Source organism: Ochotona curzoniae, unplaced genomic scaffold (genome assembly GCF_017591425.1).
Source record: "Ochotona curzoniae isolate NIBS_2020 unplaced genomic scaffold, NIBS_Ocur_1.0 scaffold_4506, whole genome shotgun sequence".
Taxonomy (NCBI): Eukaryota; Metazoa; Chordata; class Mammalia; order Lagomorpha; family Ochotonidae; genus Ochotona; species Ochotona curzoniae.
In genome coordinates this window covers 45,968,936-45,986,666 of record NW_024467119.1, presented here as the reverse complement: position 1 = coordinate 45,986,666, position 17,731 = coordinate 45,968,936, and the positions used below count along the sequence as shown (strand labels likewise).

At 35.6% G+C, this 17,731-nt stretch overlaps 1 protein-coding gene across 1 annotated transcript in view; it reads left to right on the top strand.

Annotated features, from left to right (window-relative positions):
- The window catches only part of NDST3 (N-deacetylase and N-sulfotransferase 3), a 159,451-nt gene that overhangs the window by 12,622 nt on the left and 129,098 nt on the right, over window positions 1–17,731 (top strand). Inside the window, exon 2 of the mRNA XM_040966689.1 lies at window positions 178–1,317. Within this exon, the coding sequence (XP_040822623.1) occupies window positions 337–1,317 (981 nt within the window). The 5' untranslated portion in view covers window positions 178–336. The remainder of the gene's footprint in view (window positions 1–177; window positions 1,318–17,731) is intronic.

The following is a 17,731-nucleotide window of genomic DNA, read 5'->3' as shown; positions in this document are numbered from 1 at the left end:
GCTTGCACCTCTTAGGCAGAGTCCCTGTGTTCAGGCAAGCCCTTTTCCTCATTCTCTCCCTGTAATGTCCTCATTAAGATTGGGGGGAGGGGAGGAACAGAAGAAATTTCCTAATACATGTTCAATTTAGTGCTAAAGACTGTTTCATATTCTTTTTCATTTTATTCTATTTTGCAGACAGTATTTCTTCTGAGTCTTGATCAAGCAATACAAATGTGCTGCAATGGTGACATAAACTATTGACTAAGACTGGGAAAGTAGCTGAAATACCATCTTTCTTTGATTTTTTGCTTTCATGGTGCTCGCTTTGGAATAGTCAAGGAATATATAGACAACATGAGTTTTATCATGAAGCTTCACCGACATTTTCAAAGGACGGTTATTCTGCTTACCACTTTCTGTATGGTGAGCATTATTATTTCTGCTTACTACCTGTACACTGGCCACAAGCAGGAAAATGAGCTCTCTGAGATGGCTTCAGAAGTGGACTGCAGTGACCTCCATTACCTGCCATCTAAGCTAATGGAAGTGAAGACACCAAAAGTTTCTGATGCTGCAAGGACAGAACCCATCATCCTTGTGTTCGTGGAAAGCCAGTATTCATCCCTTGGTCAAGACATCATTATGATTCTGGAATCAAGTAGATTCAAGTATCACATTGAGATTGCTCCTGGAAAGGGTGATCTCCCAGCACTTACAGACAAAACTAAAGGCAAATATGTCCTCATTATTTATGAGAATATTTTAAAGTATATAAATATGGATTCTTGGAACCGAAGCCTCTTAGATAAATACTGTGTAGAATATGGTGTGGGTATCATTGGATTCCACAAAATGATTGAGAAGAGCCTACAGAGCTTTCAGCTGAAAGGTTTCCCCTTTTCCATCTATGGAAACCTTGCAGTGAAAGATTGTTGCATTAATCCTCATTCTCCATTGCTCCATGTGACCAAGTCTTCTAAGCTTGAAAAGGGATCTTTACCTGGAAATGATTGGACAGTCTTTCAGATTAATCACTCAGCTTACCAACCAGTAATATTTGCCAAAGTAAAGACTCCAGAAAACCTTTCTCCTCCCATCTCTAAAGGTGCTTTTTATGCTACTGTCATCCATGACCTGGGACTGCATGATGGAATTCAACGAGTTCTTTTCGGAAACAACTTGAACTTTTGGCTGCATAAGCTCATCTTTATAGATGCCATCTCCTTCCTATCAGGGAAGAGGCTGGCTTTGTCCCTGGATAGGTACATCCTTGTGGACATTGATGATATATTTGTGGGAAAGGAGGGGACCAGAATGAACACCAATGATGTGAAGGTAAGACTCTGTCATCCCCTTCTCAAAAAATCAGTTTTTCTCTCATACTGATTACTAAGACTAAGGAGTGCCCCAGGCTATCATACTTCCATGCCATTCCAAAACATCTGGGACAAGTCAGTGTTTTACTCTCTGGATTGATAAGAGTAGGAACGATTTTGTCTGGTTGTTTTCCAGGTATTTTCTACCTGAAAAAAATATTACTAACAGGACTTAATCAACTTAAATATGAAATCAGAGTGAATTTGTTTTAGTGAAAATGCATACTCCCACAAATTTTCAATAATTGTAGATCTTACAAGTAAGCTACTTAAGACATCTTTGGAAATCAAGTCATTTTCCCTGGCATTTTTTTAAAACTGAAAATCAGCACTAAGTATGAGGAGCAATGGCTACATAAGCATTATTTATTCACATACAAATGAAAGGATTTAAATAGATTTCAGTAAATACTTCAATTATATATCTGAAGCTTGTACTTCATTTAAATTGAACCGCAGTTGTTATTATGTAAAACCACTAAACGGAAAATACTCATTTAAAGGTAGCTTATTATTATTATAAGTCGATTATATTACATAAGTAATTGGTTGTTTGTTACTAATAAAACTTAAAATTATATACATTTACCTCAGTTGCTAATTCAAAATATCATGGGATTTGATCTTTGTTATACTACATACTAATTTCTTTTAAAAGTGAGAGACCTGATTTGTAGTTTCTAGGTTGTAAACCTTTGCAATTTTGGTAGAATATCTGCAATTAGGTCAGATGTCAAAAAATATATCTTGGAGACTGTTCTTTCCTCTAGACACTAAATGTCTGGGAAAGAATAGTAAGGTTGATCATCTTGGTTTAAATGAACTAAGTAAGTAGAAAAAGCATTTAATGTTGTTTAAGACATTCTAAAGGCTGAAACGAAAAGCAAAAAATATTTCATCTTATTAGTTCAGTAACTTCCTTTAGTTGAGTGGGAACTAATTCATAAGTAAATTGTATTTGTTTCCATTAAGTTTTTTTTTTGGATGATGACTACAGGGGTGAATATTGAGGGTTAGGGAAAAGTGGGTGATCCATTAAGATTGTGGAAATTCATTTTTGGAAGTAAAGCTGAGTTAAGACTAACCTATTAATTTAAACATTTGTTGTGCGTATAAAGATTACAAACTATATGTAATTTTTAATTTTTAACCTGTTCAAATTATGATTTAGTTATACAATTCATATTTGTTATAAACTTACTTAAAATGGTTAAAACCATTTGAATATGTTAGGTAAATCTGTGAGTTCTGCATATAAGCCCTCTAATATATTCTAAAATACACAAAATACAGATGCATTTTGTGTTATAAAGATTATGTCATTTTAAGATATAAAATTAAAGATTTATTAAACATATTAAAGAAGAATTTAACATATGAAGTTCACAGGTTGCTTATATTTTAATATTAACATATGGAATACTGACAGATTATTTTGAATTATTTGGGATGTTAGGCTACTATTGCATTGTAATGTATAATTGTACCTCAAAACACTGATTCATTACAGACAGCTGCCCTGAGAGAATAAGCATCCATCCATTCATTTTGCACCTCATTATCAAATTTCTGCTGTAACTGAATCATAAACTGAGATCTTATTCCTTTAAAAAGAGGTGATGGGAAGAGTACAGTGAAACTTCAGGCTGAGCATTTATTTTTTTTGTATGTGACATGGTCATATCACATACCAGCCACTAACAGGCACCTGGGATTCAAAGATAAAATACAGCTCTGTCTTAATAAATGTAAAGTTTTGTGGGAGAGATAAATAAGCAGAGAGTTTACAAAGTGGTAAGTACAACATTGACGATATCTGCATGTTTAAGGTGGGTCAAGGTGTACCAAACAGTATAATGTGCACGGTGCTTAGAAATTATTGAGCACATAAGATGGAGTTATGTGATGATTTGGGAAGGCAGGGCAATATCACAAACAAAAGACTTCAATTACTTTGAACATTGGAGGTTTCAAGGCTGAAGCTCAGTTGCAGTGATTTCAGGAATGAACCTGGCTTCCCAGGGGAGGAAAAAGGGGGTGTCAGGTCCTGTGTGGAGAAATTTTGATATGAAGGAGAGAGAAGTCAAGCAGTGGTTGCCAGGTGAACTGGTGTTCAGGTGACCAATCCATCACTCAGTCCTGATTTATCCAGTACTAACAGGCTGAAGCTCAGGGTGTCTTTGAGTTAGCTAAGGTGACTCAAATAACAGAAAAGGAAAAGAACATGAAGCATCATTAGCATAAGAAAATGTCATAGATTTGGTGTCTCATAGTCCCTAACTAAAGGAAATATTTTAATCAACTTTAATAATTACCATTTATAAGCAAATATTTTATTTTCTCTATTTGAAGTATTAGGAAACTGAAAGAATGAGAAAATTGAAGGTTGCATAGTCTGTTACTTGCAAAGTTAGAGAGATAATGCATAACAACTTTAAACTGTGAAATTAATTACTACACAATTTTTTTATTCTTTACATAGAACAGAAACTGTTTCCCTATTGAATGGAAAAATTACAAGTAGCAGTGCACTGTCAGCCTTACCCATCTAGCCATCCAATAACATGATCAATAATGCTGAATAATGTTTTAAAGAACTTCAAGGCTTTGAAAGAAACAGTGACGCTGCACAAATGTGTGACTCTTTATCCCTGGATGGAGGGCAAGGGGGCGTAAAGCAGGAGGAGGCTTAAGGTTCCTATCTTCATTAGTCCAAGAATATGCAAGCCATGGGCATTAAAAAGCCAAAGATAGTCTAAATAGTCTTCCAAATGTTCAATTCCCATAGAAGTCAGAAAATTAAGTGTATATGTGTATATGTATGTGTGTATATATGTGTGTATATGTTCTATGCATGCTTTCTTGGGCTGTTGGATTATTTTTGTGATTTTAATAAATGTAAGTTCATTTTTTATAGGACCTACCACAAAGGTCCTAACACTAAACCTTCAGAATGGATTTGTAGAAAGGGCAAGTGATGCTTCTATCATCAAAAAAAAAAAAAAGCTTGTGCCACTAAACCATTTTAGTTTTACGTGAAACTACCACATGGCCCAATGAACAGTAACAACCATATTCTTTTAGATACCTGAATTTACTCTTAGCCAAAGATCCATTTCATATAAAATCTGTGTGCAAGATGACAAGATGAATAGAAGATTTGAGTAAACATAGTCATTTAGGCTTTTCTTGAACTTTGCAATTGAATACTCTTCATAAAAGACATATATAGCATATATACATATATAAAACATAGATTCCATAGATATATTCCCCCTATCTTGATCTCTGGCTCTTTCTCCCTTTCCCTGTTTTTCTTTTCCTCCCTCCCCATCTCGCTCTCTCTCTCTAATAGCTATGCATTCCCTTTCTAATGTTGATAAACTTTCTAACATTTGCCAGATAATGAACAACAAGCCAAGTCAAACTTAAATATTCTGAGCAGATGCCTATGGTTTTTTTCCTCTGGTAGACCTCTTTCAAGAGGTACTCAAATCCTTGTTCTTACCTCACAACCTCAACCTTTCACATTACTTCCTTCCATTTCAACGTCTTGTACATTTCTGTTTGAGGATTAGACCTTTAAAAAAGAAACTATTTCTGAAGTGGCATCAAAAGAGAGAACAGTTCTTAAATGTTTAATATAACGTCATGAGTGACTTTATCGTTTTTTTCCCCTCTAATGGAAGGCTCTACAATGCCTAGGGAAAAGAAAGTGCTGAAAATAGAAGTAAGAAGACATAAAATCCTAAGTGTAGTGGTATCAAGCTCAGAAGACAAATCTGGCTGACTTTCCTGCTGTTGCTTGGGGTTGACCCTAAGAGGCAGTATTTAGGTGTAGACATATAAGCTCTGTGCTGCCTGACTTCACAGGCTCATAAGAATATTCACCACTCCAGCTAAAGAAAACAGGGAGCTTCAAAAAAACACTGGAAAAGAACTTAACATACCAAACATGTAGGGGTGGAGTGGGAGAAAGGAAGCAGCAATCAATTATTTTGCCATAAGTAAAAGCAGGAGGGAGACAGATATTTTTCCAGGCTGTTCATTATTTACATGCTCTGCTTGGAGGGCAAGACTTTTATTCTGTACATAGTACTTTTCCTTTCTTTGTGCCCTAAATGCCACATTCCTCTAATTCTTTTCAAGTATCTCTAATGTGTCTCATAATTTATTTGTTGACAGCCATTTTAATTTCATTCCATTTAATTGTGAATACATGTGTCTTTCGGATAACAATATCATAAATTTTCTAGAATTATAACCTATGGATAATTCCTTGTGTGTATTTGACTGGGATATAATTATCTTGTTAAGATAAATTACTTATATCAATCTTGATAGCTGTATTTTTACAAATCTTCAATATTCTTAGCATTTTGATTTTTGAAAGATGTGTTTAATTCTTCGTTCTGCTGGTAGATTGTAGATATCCCATTTGTCAATAATTGCCTCATATATTTTGAAGCTATGTAAAGTTCATAGATATTAATTTAATCTTTATCATTGTATAGTATACTTTTTTCATTTTAGTAATATGTTTTGCCTCTAAGTTTGCTTGCGTAATATAGCTGGCTGAACTTCCTATTTGAAAATTATACTTTATTCCATTTTTATAAGCTTTCAATAGCTTTCTATATGTGCCTTTTCACTATAAAGAGGTCTTGAGAGCAGCATCCAGATGAATTTCACTTTTATCTACATGTGAATATTTATAAATCAGATCAGCCTACGTGAAGTTAATTAGACTATCACTGTATTTGGATTTACTGCAGCTATATTATTTTGTGCACTATATTTGCCCAGTTTCCTCTGTTTCCTCTTTGATTTCTTCTATTACTTTTATTTGAACTGTCAATTAAATTTTCATCATTCTACAGTGTATGCTATTTCTATCCCTTTGGCTGTTTCTCCAGAAATATAATTAAACATAGTGTGCTAACCAGGTGCTAATATTAGTACCGTAAACACCTAGTCAGAAAATATAAGGCAGTTTATCTCCAGCTGTGCCCACTCTCCTCTGCCTTCTCATTTTCTGGTTGTTGACTGTGTTAATGCTGTTTAACCCAATAAGATGAACTGCATGTTTTTTTTTTAACATCAGATTTTTAAAAATATATATACTTATTGTAGTAATTTGAAAGGCACACTGACAGAAAGTGAAACACAGAGAAATGGAACTTCTATCCACTGAATCACTAAATAGCCACAAAAGCTGGGACTGAGCAAGGTTAAAGCCAGGAGCCAGCAACTTCATCTGGGAGTCACACATGGGTGGCCAAGACAAACATGCGTGGGGTCTCATCTGCTGCTTTCTTGGACATGTCATCAGGAAGCTGGATTAGAAGCCATGTCTCTGGGACTTGAACCAGAACTCCAATATTCCCATATTGCTAACATCACAGGGGGAGGTTTAATAAACTGTGCCACAGTGCTGGCATCATCAGATTGATCAGATTATCCAGATGGCTACTGTGTTCTTTGTTAACCATTGCCGTTCTCCTGTCTGATAGCACTCTGTTTGTCCTCTTATTAACAGAGTAGATAGGGTGATGCCACTAACATACAAGACTACTTCCAAAAGTTCATCAAAAAGTGGAATTAAAACATTAGTTCCTTTTGGTGCAATAAAGATTTGAAATGCATGAAATTTTTCAACATATGCATTTTAATGAAATTTCTGAAGACTGCTTGTATGCACAGATTTCATTTGTCTCCAAAGTAAGCTAATGCTTTAACTCATTTCCCATGAATTTACTGAAATACACTTATAAAATTTATATCATGTTCCTCTTTTGCTCAAAACATTCCAGAAACTTCTAATCTCACCAAGTCTAAAAATCAAAGTTTACACAATCTTTTATCCCCTCCCCTCATCTCCCTAATCACACACCTGCTCCTTTCCCTCCCTCAGTCTGCTAAAGCATACCCCTTCCTATATCACACTTTCTCACTTGATGCATTTCCTCTCTACAATGTTCTTTCCCTTAGTGGTCCTTCAACTGTCTTCCTCTCTTCCTGACACATCTTTTCTAGTTTCAGGGGGGAGAATTTAAACTTGGTAGTATTTTTCATTTGTTTTTACAAAAACTCATTGTCAGAGGTTTAAAAGCATACTACTAGATAAATATACATGAAAGATCTTCAAAAAGTTCCTGGTGAAAAGTGTTTATCACAGAAAAATCTATGTATGAGTTTCAAATTTTTAATATATAAATAACCGTATCTTTTGATTTCTTCCATAAACTTTTGAAGGATTTGAATATTTTACTCATTTATTTTGGCATGTGAATGGTTACTAAATGTCAGTTCCAGGAGGGCAAGATTTTCTCATTGGATTTGCTCACTAAAAATTTGCTCACTAAATTGGATTAGCCTCAGAACCAGAAATGTGCCTGGTTTGGCATACATTCGTTGAATGAAAGAAATTTGTTTTTGAAGTACATCCTACAGAAGTTCCTTTAATGAGAATCTATTCATAGTAAAATTGCCTTTTTGCCTTGTGCCTCAAGACTACTTTTGTGGAGTTTATAATGCTTAGTTAACAGTGTCTTCTGCTCATACTGCTAAGATTGAGGTTCCATGGAGTTACTTGAACACTGTGATAGAACAGTATGTCCAATTCCACTGATTCCTCAGGGTTCATAATTGTCAGTAATCTAGGTAATTTGTAACTGTCCTTATAATATAAAGAATTGTTAAGTTTTCTTGTCTCTCTCCTTTTTCTGCATTTTCTTTAGTTTGATAGGATATTTATTTGTAAATCTAACATGATATGATTATAATATAAAGCAAAAATAAATCCTTCTCAATATTACTAAAATCTCCATCATCTGCTAGTAACTACACAGTTATTTTAGGAAGCAATTTTGTGATTTTAAATAGGCAAATCAAATATTTTAGCAAGTGAAAAACTATTTTATATCCATGATCTACTTATACTTACTACATGGTATCAAATTTGTTGAGTCATTGCGAAATAAAATATATCTCTACTGCTACTAAGGCTCAGAAGTCATTTGTAATGCAATGACACCCAAAAGGAATGAGTTTTAAATTATTTAGAGAAGGAAAAATGTTGTTACTGAACACATGAATGTATAAACAGACTATCTGGTGACTGATTATATTTGTAAAGGTCTGCTGCACTGAATTCCACTCAAGTGTGAGAAAGAGTAGGGCTGTCACAAGTGGTACCAACCCCCAAACAGGCAATGACACATTCCACAGAGTGGATCACCAGCAAATTGCAAGAAGGGAATGCAGAGTTAAGATTTTGGTTCTAAGGATACTCAATTTAGTACAGGACTTGATACACATCTACTCTGTCAGTTCTTTGTTAAAATTTTCAAAGAATACATTGATAAATAACAATATACATTTTGATTAAGTCAGAAAACAAGGAGAATTTTTTACTGATTATCAGCAACTGAATTATGTCATTGTCTGGGTTGTGTGGTTTTTTTTTATCATAGTACATGAATCCATAAATTTAGTAAAAATGTAAAAGGATCTTGTTTCACATTTATTTGCTAATGCTTTGCAGTTGTAGACCCAAAAATACACAATAGGCTTCTCCAAAAAGGAATACTTACTGTGTGCATGTATTAAGTGCTGTACTTTCTTCAGCATTTAATGTTCATAGATTTAAGGCCTAAAATGGCACTACATAAAGCCAAGATTTACAGCCAATAAGCAACTTATCTACTATTTTACAAGTACAGCACCCCCAGGTTACGACAACACAGTTCTACACGGTGACAGACTGAGCTTTTCTACCTAACACAGCAGTTTCTCCCCAACAACATTCTACTTTATAATAAATTATATCGTGAAGAGTGTCTCTTATAGTTTGGTGCTTCCTGTCTGAACGTTTGCCTTGGATAAACTTGTCAATCTGAGATAAAAATTAGTACCATTCACTTTGTGAAATGCTCTGGAGTCACACAAGTACAATGATTTGGCCAAGGTAAGGCTTACTTTCAGATTTGGGATGACAAGTTTAGCTTCCTAGACATTAGATGACTTCTTTTGGGTGCCTTGGCTGCAATTCTGGTTAGTCTTATAAATGTAGCAGTGTGCTGTGAATCAGAGTGGTACAGTGACAGATACTTTTAATGCTGAATCAATTAAAGAACAGAAATTTTCCACAAATGAGGTAAGTAAACTTTTCCCATCTCAGCATGTAATCAGATTGTAAAGTGTTAAGATGTTTTAAACAGATGTTAGTAATATTTTTAAAAGCCTGCAAACAAGATGGAAAAGTTTAAAAAAATGATATATTTTAAGTCACTGGGAAACATAAATTAACAGACCAAGTTTTTATACTATCATTAAAGGCCAGCATTCATAATGAACTATATACTGAAATATAAAATAGATACAAATTATAATGTTAATACAAAATATCTTTTTAGTGCATTTTAAAAAATATTTTTATTGGAAAATCAAATATACAGAAAGAAAGAGAGACAGAGAAGATCTTTCATCCATTGATTTACTCTCCAAGCAGCTGCAAAAGCTGGAGCTGAGCCAATCTGAAGCCAGGTACACAAAGCCTCTTCCTGGTCTCCCACATGGGCACAGGGTCCCAAGGCTTTGAGCCATGCTCATCTGCTTTCACAGGTCACAAGCAGGGAGCTGGATGGGAAATGGGGGTGCTGGAATTAGAACCAGCTCCCATATGGCCTCCTGGCATGAGCAAAGTGAGGACTTTAGCCATTAGGCTACTATACCGGGCCCTGAGTATACTTTCTGGAGTGTTTGTGGCCAAAGAAATGCAGTCATCTTTTCATTGAGCTTCTAGGTGGACCCAAAATTTAAATTTACTATATAGTGTATACTGGAATTCTAACTTATAAGATTATTGCTTTTTAACTTTATTATTAATAATTAATATGACTTAAATATATTACTAGTAGTTCCAGATTATACAGATTACTAAAATAGCTATTATTGATTTTCCTATTTTTGTGAAAATTACCACCATGTTTGTAGCTGAAAACAACTCCAATTTATTTTATGTTTCGGCAAGTGAGACATTTAGGATGGGTCTCAGTGGGCCAAGTTCAAAATGCCAACAAGACTCTGCTACTTTCTGAAAACTCTAGAGGAAAATTCACTGCCTTGCCTATGATCGTCTTCTAACATCAGGCCACTCTCCTTGGCTTCTGCTCCCATGCGTTCCTCCTCAAAGCCAGCAGTGTGGCCTCTCCTTGTGCCTTCATTCATAGCACATGTTTTATCTTACTAACAATGTGAAAGGTTCTATGCTTTTAAGGACCTATGTGATTAGGCTGGCCCACTTGAATAATTCAGAACTATTTATATTCAAGTCCCCAATCATATTTTAAAAATCTCTGAAGAGTACAGATTCATAGGTTCCAGAGCTTGGACCATAGACATCTTGGCAGGGGAGGCTGAGGAAACATTAGCCTGTGACGGAGACCAGCTCCAGCTAACTGAGAGCTTGCAAAGGATGCGTGGATCAGCGAGACGATAAGAAGAAGGGATAAGATGCAGACCACTATGGCTTGATGCTCATAATGGACAACTCAGAAATGTTGCCTTCTTTATTTATACAAAAATCATCACAAGCTTTTGCACAATATCCAATTGTTTCATCTTTACATCATGATTAAGAAAATAAAAAACAATCCTAAAAAATATTATTTTACTTCAAAGAAAACATTTTTGACAAACCAATACTCATTGAAACCTACAGTCACCTGGCTGAAGCCAGGAACTCCACGGTTGGCAGCGCATGCAGTTACATAGTGACCAAATAGTTAACTCAAACTAATATTAACATATTAAGAATACAGAATTAAAAGATCATAAATGAAAGGATTTTATAAAAGCATATAACATAGATTCTTTGCTAAATCTTATAATCAAATCATGCATTAATTACTGTCACCTTCACCTAGTGCTGATTCAATTGTTTTTCATTCTTTTGTTAAAGGGCAGTGAAAGGGATCAAGGCAGCTCAGCCAATCTACAAACAGAGGTCCTTTACAAAAAACTTCCTTTGATCTATATAAACTGTTTTCTTTCCCTATATATAAGTGCCAATATAAGATAGAAGTTTTTGTAAACTGTTTTCTTTACCTAAATTTATGTGCCAGTATAAGATTGAGATTTTAGGGCCCAGGGCTGTGGCCTAGCAGCTAAAGTCCTCGCCTTGAACGCACCAGGATCCCATATGGGCACCGATTCTAATCCTGGCAGCTCCACTTCCCATCCAGCTCCCTGCCTGTGGCCTGGGAAAGCAGTCGAGGACGGCCCAAAGCTTTGGGACCCTGCACCCATGTGGGATACCTGGAAGAAGTTCCTGGCTCCTGGCTTCGGATCGGCATAGCATCGGCCATTGAGCTCACTTGGGGAGTGAATCGTCGGATGGATCTTCCTCTCTCTCCTCCTGTCTGTATATCTGACTTTCCAATAAACAAATAAAGCTTTTTTTAAAAAAGATTGAGATTTTAAGTCATTTTGAGGGGGGTTTGTTGTTTCCTTTTAGAAGATGCCCTATATATTTTTGCTTTCCATGGTGAGAAACTAAAATGCGTCATATCATGTGTTGTAACACTTCAAGGCGCATGGTAAACAAACTCTTTGTACCTCCATGATCGCCATCTGTTCCAAAATATTATCAAGCCATTTCTTAAGGAAAACATTACTTATACTACGGGAAACTTCAGGACAAAAGTGGGCACATAACAGGATATTTGGAAACATTTTGGGCTCAACTTTACTATTGTATACTTTCAGCTGTGTGTCATAGCCTTACGTCACTAAAGATGTTTTTATCATAACATGATTGATCAATTTGAGGTGTCATACCAGTTACAGGAATCACTTCACATTAGCAGAAAAACAACACCATCACCCTCAGGAGAATTCTATGAAACATCAGAGAGGTGATTGAGTGTCCATACAAGGGGGGGAAGCAGCAATGAGGTGGACAGAGACATTCTCTGGACCTTGCCTCGCTGCTAGAAACTCCTCGCAGCCTTGCTAACTGAGGAGTGATGCTCATTACACACCCATGCCATCCACCCAACTGCATGGCTCCCCACAAGCCTGTGTACCATATGCTCTTCGGGTTATCTTTCTAGCAAATTTTGTGACAGCTGAACTTTCCAAAGGACTTTACTACTGTGCAACTATTCTCTTTACCAGGGAATGAAATATTGGTGGCATAAATGTGATTATATAATTAATTTGCCTCTCTAGAGCCATAATTGTTGGCTAAGTAAATTAAATTATTGTGCTCCTAAACCCATAACACTGTAAATGATAACACTAGTTTAACAAGTAACTCTTTCTACGCTTACGTAGTTAAGAAATTTAGCTCTGCAAAGATGGCTCAATTTGAGCAGATGTCTATCATTTACTTATCAGTTCTCAAGCAGTATTTCTAGCAGTGCATGTGTTATGAGACTAAATAGAAGATAATTCTAAAAACCAGTCGTTTAGCACTCCTGCAGTTACTTGTGTACTAGTTGCCATTTTCACTACACTTTTTTTCTCCTTTCTATTTTATTCTCTTTTTTATTCTTGCATCTTTCTCATCTTCAGTCTGTACATTTTATTTTATCAGTCCTTCCCTTTTAGGAATCTCCATTGTAATTATGCCAAGCTAACAACCACAATCCCGTTCTTTCTGTTTAATTTGTTCTCCCTTTAAATCTGACTTAGTTCCTTGGTATCGGGGTTAGTACAGTTGTGTCTTTTACTCCTACCTTAAGTTTTGTAATTTAAATTGTGTATTTTTCCTCTTTGAGCAACAAATTCTAATTACATTCAGTTCCTCAAAAACAACAGCAACAACAACAACAAAGAAAAACCAGAAGAAAAAATTCATGTAGAAATTTAGCCATTTTGGGACACTGAATACTGAGCTATCCAAAAACAGTAATTCCTTTACTGCTCTTTGTTTTGGATTCAATAATTTATATAAACCAGAACAATATGCAAGGACTGTGACACAGTCCTGTTTTATAAATATACTTTTGTTGTCATGAACATGAAAGATAAATTTTATTTAAAGTGACCAGTGATGAACTGACTTTTAATCTGTAACTTTTATGGAAAGCGAAACTAAAAAACAAAAATTTAAATCATAAGCTTCATTTCTGAAAATAAGTTACATCAGGTTCAGGATGCTTTTTTAAGTGACTTTATCTTTCAGTCAGTTCATTTGTGAAGAGCAGAAGGTCCTGGGAATTTAATCATGTCAATGCAATTCTTTTTATATAATTATCTGATGAAAAATACATACTCTTTAAAGGATGTTGAAGGTTAGGGAGAAAAATAAGTAAAAATGAGCCATAATTAGACTGGACGGTGGATGGGTAATGATTTCTCACTGAAAACTTGGCATAATAACTGATCTGCACTCTCCTAGGAGGAAAGCACTTTCTAACCACACTTTCTCAGCCATTTTTCTTCTAAACGTTGGTTCACTTTCCCAAACTCTCTCCTTATACACAGAACCTCAGAAAACAAACTTCCTTAACACCCAAAAAATCCCTTTCTGTGGTCTTTGCTCTTGACTGAGTCACTTTTACTTCAGACACTTTTACCACTTAGTAACCACTGCATTGAGCATGCTTTGTCTTCAGGATCATATTGGAAAGTCATGTTTCATTTGCTGCCAGTTCTTCTCACTAATGTGTCAGGATTTTGATCCTATCTGTTCAAATTTTCCATAAGAAACTCTGCTATTGCCTACAGATAATCTAGAGACAACTGTTTTGGTACCCACCTAATTTTTCAGACATAACTGTGAGGGTTAAATCTGTGGTGTTTGGTTATTGCTTCTGTTGTTAATCATCAGTTCTTTGCAATGAGGTTATGACAAAGGTAATTTCATCCTTTTCAATTAGGGAGGATGGTCGGCCACCACTGCTAGCATCATCTGAACGTTGTCTCACTGCTTCTTCAATTTGCTTCCCATTTGTAAATGTCTGATTTATTTGTGGGCACTGCTCCGTAAATTTTTTGTTCCTATGTAATATCAATATTTAAACTTTTTTTTCAATCAAAACCATAAGTTGTAGTGGGGTGTTTTTTTGTTTGTTTCATTTTTAAGGATTGCTATTCCTTTTGGGCAGATTTCAAACTGAAGTCTTACCCTTTGTGATGTATCAGATTTGTTCCTGTTCAAATATGCTGCAACAAGTCCACATAAACATATTGCAGTTAACAAAAAGGAAATGATTCAAATTTTCATAATATCCCTTAAAATTGTGAAGACCCCTCATATATCAGGTTCATTGCTTTAAGAGACACAGTATTTAAATTAACATAAAAAGACAGCTGATTCTCTTGAGAAAATGAATTGAGTAGTTTTGACAAAAAAAAAAAACTCTTAAAAAGGTTGCAGTTGCTGTCATCAGAGATAGTTAGGACCTACATCTTGCCAGACTTGGGTGTCTATTAAAAAAAGACCAGTGGGAAATTCTGTGTAACGTATGAACAATAATTGACAATCTTTTCCAGAGAATGAAGGCACTTAATGAAAAGCCATTTTCACTTTAATATAATTGCTTTGACAAATTAATAGACAAAAGAGTTCTGCACAATTCTGCTTATCTGCCTTAGAAATGCAAAAAGTATTAAAGGGGAATAAAGAGAGATGGGAAAACATTTCCCCAATCTTTGGTATTTCTTTTCTGATACAAGGGCTTTGTCATTAATTGATTAAGGGGCACAGGATTCATGAAAAGGAAAAGATGTTATTCATTTTTTATTGCACTTAATTTCTAGTGGCATTGTCACTTAAAAGTTCTTAAGAGCTATTCTCAGAGAAGAACCTGCTTCTGAGCTTTGCCCTTGAAAAAGCTCTATTTCTTTAAATAAGAGCCATTCCTAATGGAAGACAGTGACAAGAGGCAGCTCATCTACCCTCTGGAACAGCTGGAAGGCTCAGCAGAGGCTGGCGAGGCCTTGTTTTCAATGCTTGTGTACAAAGCAATTGACACAGTACCAATGCAACACCCTCATGAGGAAGGAGAACTCAGAAGGGTAATTCACTGCAAGCCTTTGTTCTCAGGCCATCAACACACCTCAGCTAGGTTCTTTATCATGACTGAATATAGCAGAGAAACAAAAACTGCTGAATTTAAAACATTCAAGTCACTCACCTGTGACACAGTCCTGTTTTATAAATATACTTTTGTTGTCATGAACATGAAAGATAAATTTTATTTAAAGTGACCAGTGATGAACTGACTTTTAATCTGTAACTGAACAAAAAGCAAGGTGCTATGGAATTTTAAGAAACAGAATTAGCCATTAGCTTCATCTTAAATATGATTTCATTCAGAGATGTTTAGAGGTGTTTACTTGCCTATCAGTTATTTTCATGAGTTTGTAAACCACAAAACAAGGCAACAGAATGATAATCAAACTCTCTTCAGCTGAATAAAGGAAAAATATCCTTAAATATGCACATGAAAAAAAATCAACACATAGAGTAAGTTCAATCAAGGGTCACGTCTAAGATTTTTGACCTGACAGAAGTGCACTCCCTGAGTGGAGAAGCACAGACAAGAAAGAGGAGTATAGTATACGGCAGTGGTTCTAAGCCATGTCCATCTCCATCCTTGCTAGTGCTGGCCAGGTTACTCAACATGTGTAACAGTTTTTATTTTGTGTAAAAACTAGAATGATGATAGTACCTATCTTATAAGAATGTCTTAAGAATTAGATGGTTAAATATTTAGAATACCAGTTACTCCTCATAATACCAGTTACTAAGGAAGGGCAAGCTATAAGCATTATTTTTCTACCTGTCATGTTTGTAATGGCTTTTAGATATCAAAGTAGAAATACATAAGCAATTGGGTGTTCAAGTCTAGAACTGAGGGAGAAGTCAAGTGGAAAGATATAAATTGGGAATTCATTAGCACACTGATAGTATTTAAAGTGCTAGCTCCAGATGAAATTCAGCCACTAAGCTAACTGTGCCGGCACAAATGAGAGTGAACTCTATATCCCATTCCTTTTTTAGGCAGTACCCTATTCCTACATTAATTCACAAAAGTCTCTTTTAAAGAACTGTATCACCAACTCTTACATTTTGTAGTCCACAGGTTTGCTTCCCTATCAGATTATAGGATCCTCATGGTAAAATTATGTGAGAGAGATATTTTTATGTCCTTCACTATACCTAACACAAAGCAACATGTATCAGCACCGTCATTGAGTATCTGCTGGTAAAACTATTACATAAATGTTAAGTGAATAAACTGCGTATGGCAGCATATGAGAGGACTAGCACTGAGGACACAGAATTACTTTGCTCAAGGGAAAAAAAAAATGTCGACTCAAATTATTTTATGGTCAGGGTGGGAAGATGTAACTCTACTATTAAAAGCAAAGAAGAGTATAGTTTCATAAGTAAATTTATCTTTCTAAAACCTGTCTTTGGGCCCACTGCAATGGCTCACTGGCTACATGCTCACCTTTCAAGCACCAGGATTCCATATGGGTACCAGCTCGTGTCCCAGCTGATCCACTTCCCATTCAGCTCCTGGCCTGTGGGCTGGAAAAGCAGTGGAGGATGGCCCAAAGCCTTGGGAACCTGAACCTACATGTAAGACTCAAAAGAAGCTCCTGGCTTCAAAATTGCCTGAGTGCCAGCCATTGCGACCACTTGGGCAGTGACTCAGTGAATGGAAGATATCTCTCTGTGTCTCCCTCCATAAATCTTATCTGCCTTTTCAATAAAAAAATAAATAAATTTTTGAGAAATAAAACCAATCTTCCACTGTGTGATAAACAAATACATAAAGTGATAAGATAATGAGGCTTGGACTTGAGCAAACTTTTGCACAAATCTCAAAATTCATACGGCTTGTATGATCTTAACTCACTTGAATCCATCTCATCTTTTTAAAATATGTATGATAACGTCACTTACCTCAGGAAGCTTGAGGAAGTCTACATGAGTTTGTGCCTGGCAAAACTGCATTACTCAAAAACAAATATCATTTCACATGGAAAATACTCTCTATAAAATACTGTATCTCATGGAATGCTTTTTGCAATTATGCTCTATTCTCAATAGGCAGACCACAGTTATGTGTTGTCATGCACTGCCTAGCCATGGATATGCATTGACACATCATTCACTAGCAAAAACATACATTTTAAGACATCATTCATTAAGTTACGGCATCACTACGAAAACATTGTAGATATAACTGGTGCAAACCTAGATTATCTAGGTCAATCATTTTGCATGATATCTTGTAGCAATCGAACCACAAAAAAACACAAGATGTGTGATCATAGCTGCTATCACTAAAACATGTATATGCTTACAATGAATTCTTTTGTATATAAATAAAGGTACACTCAAA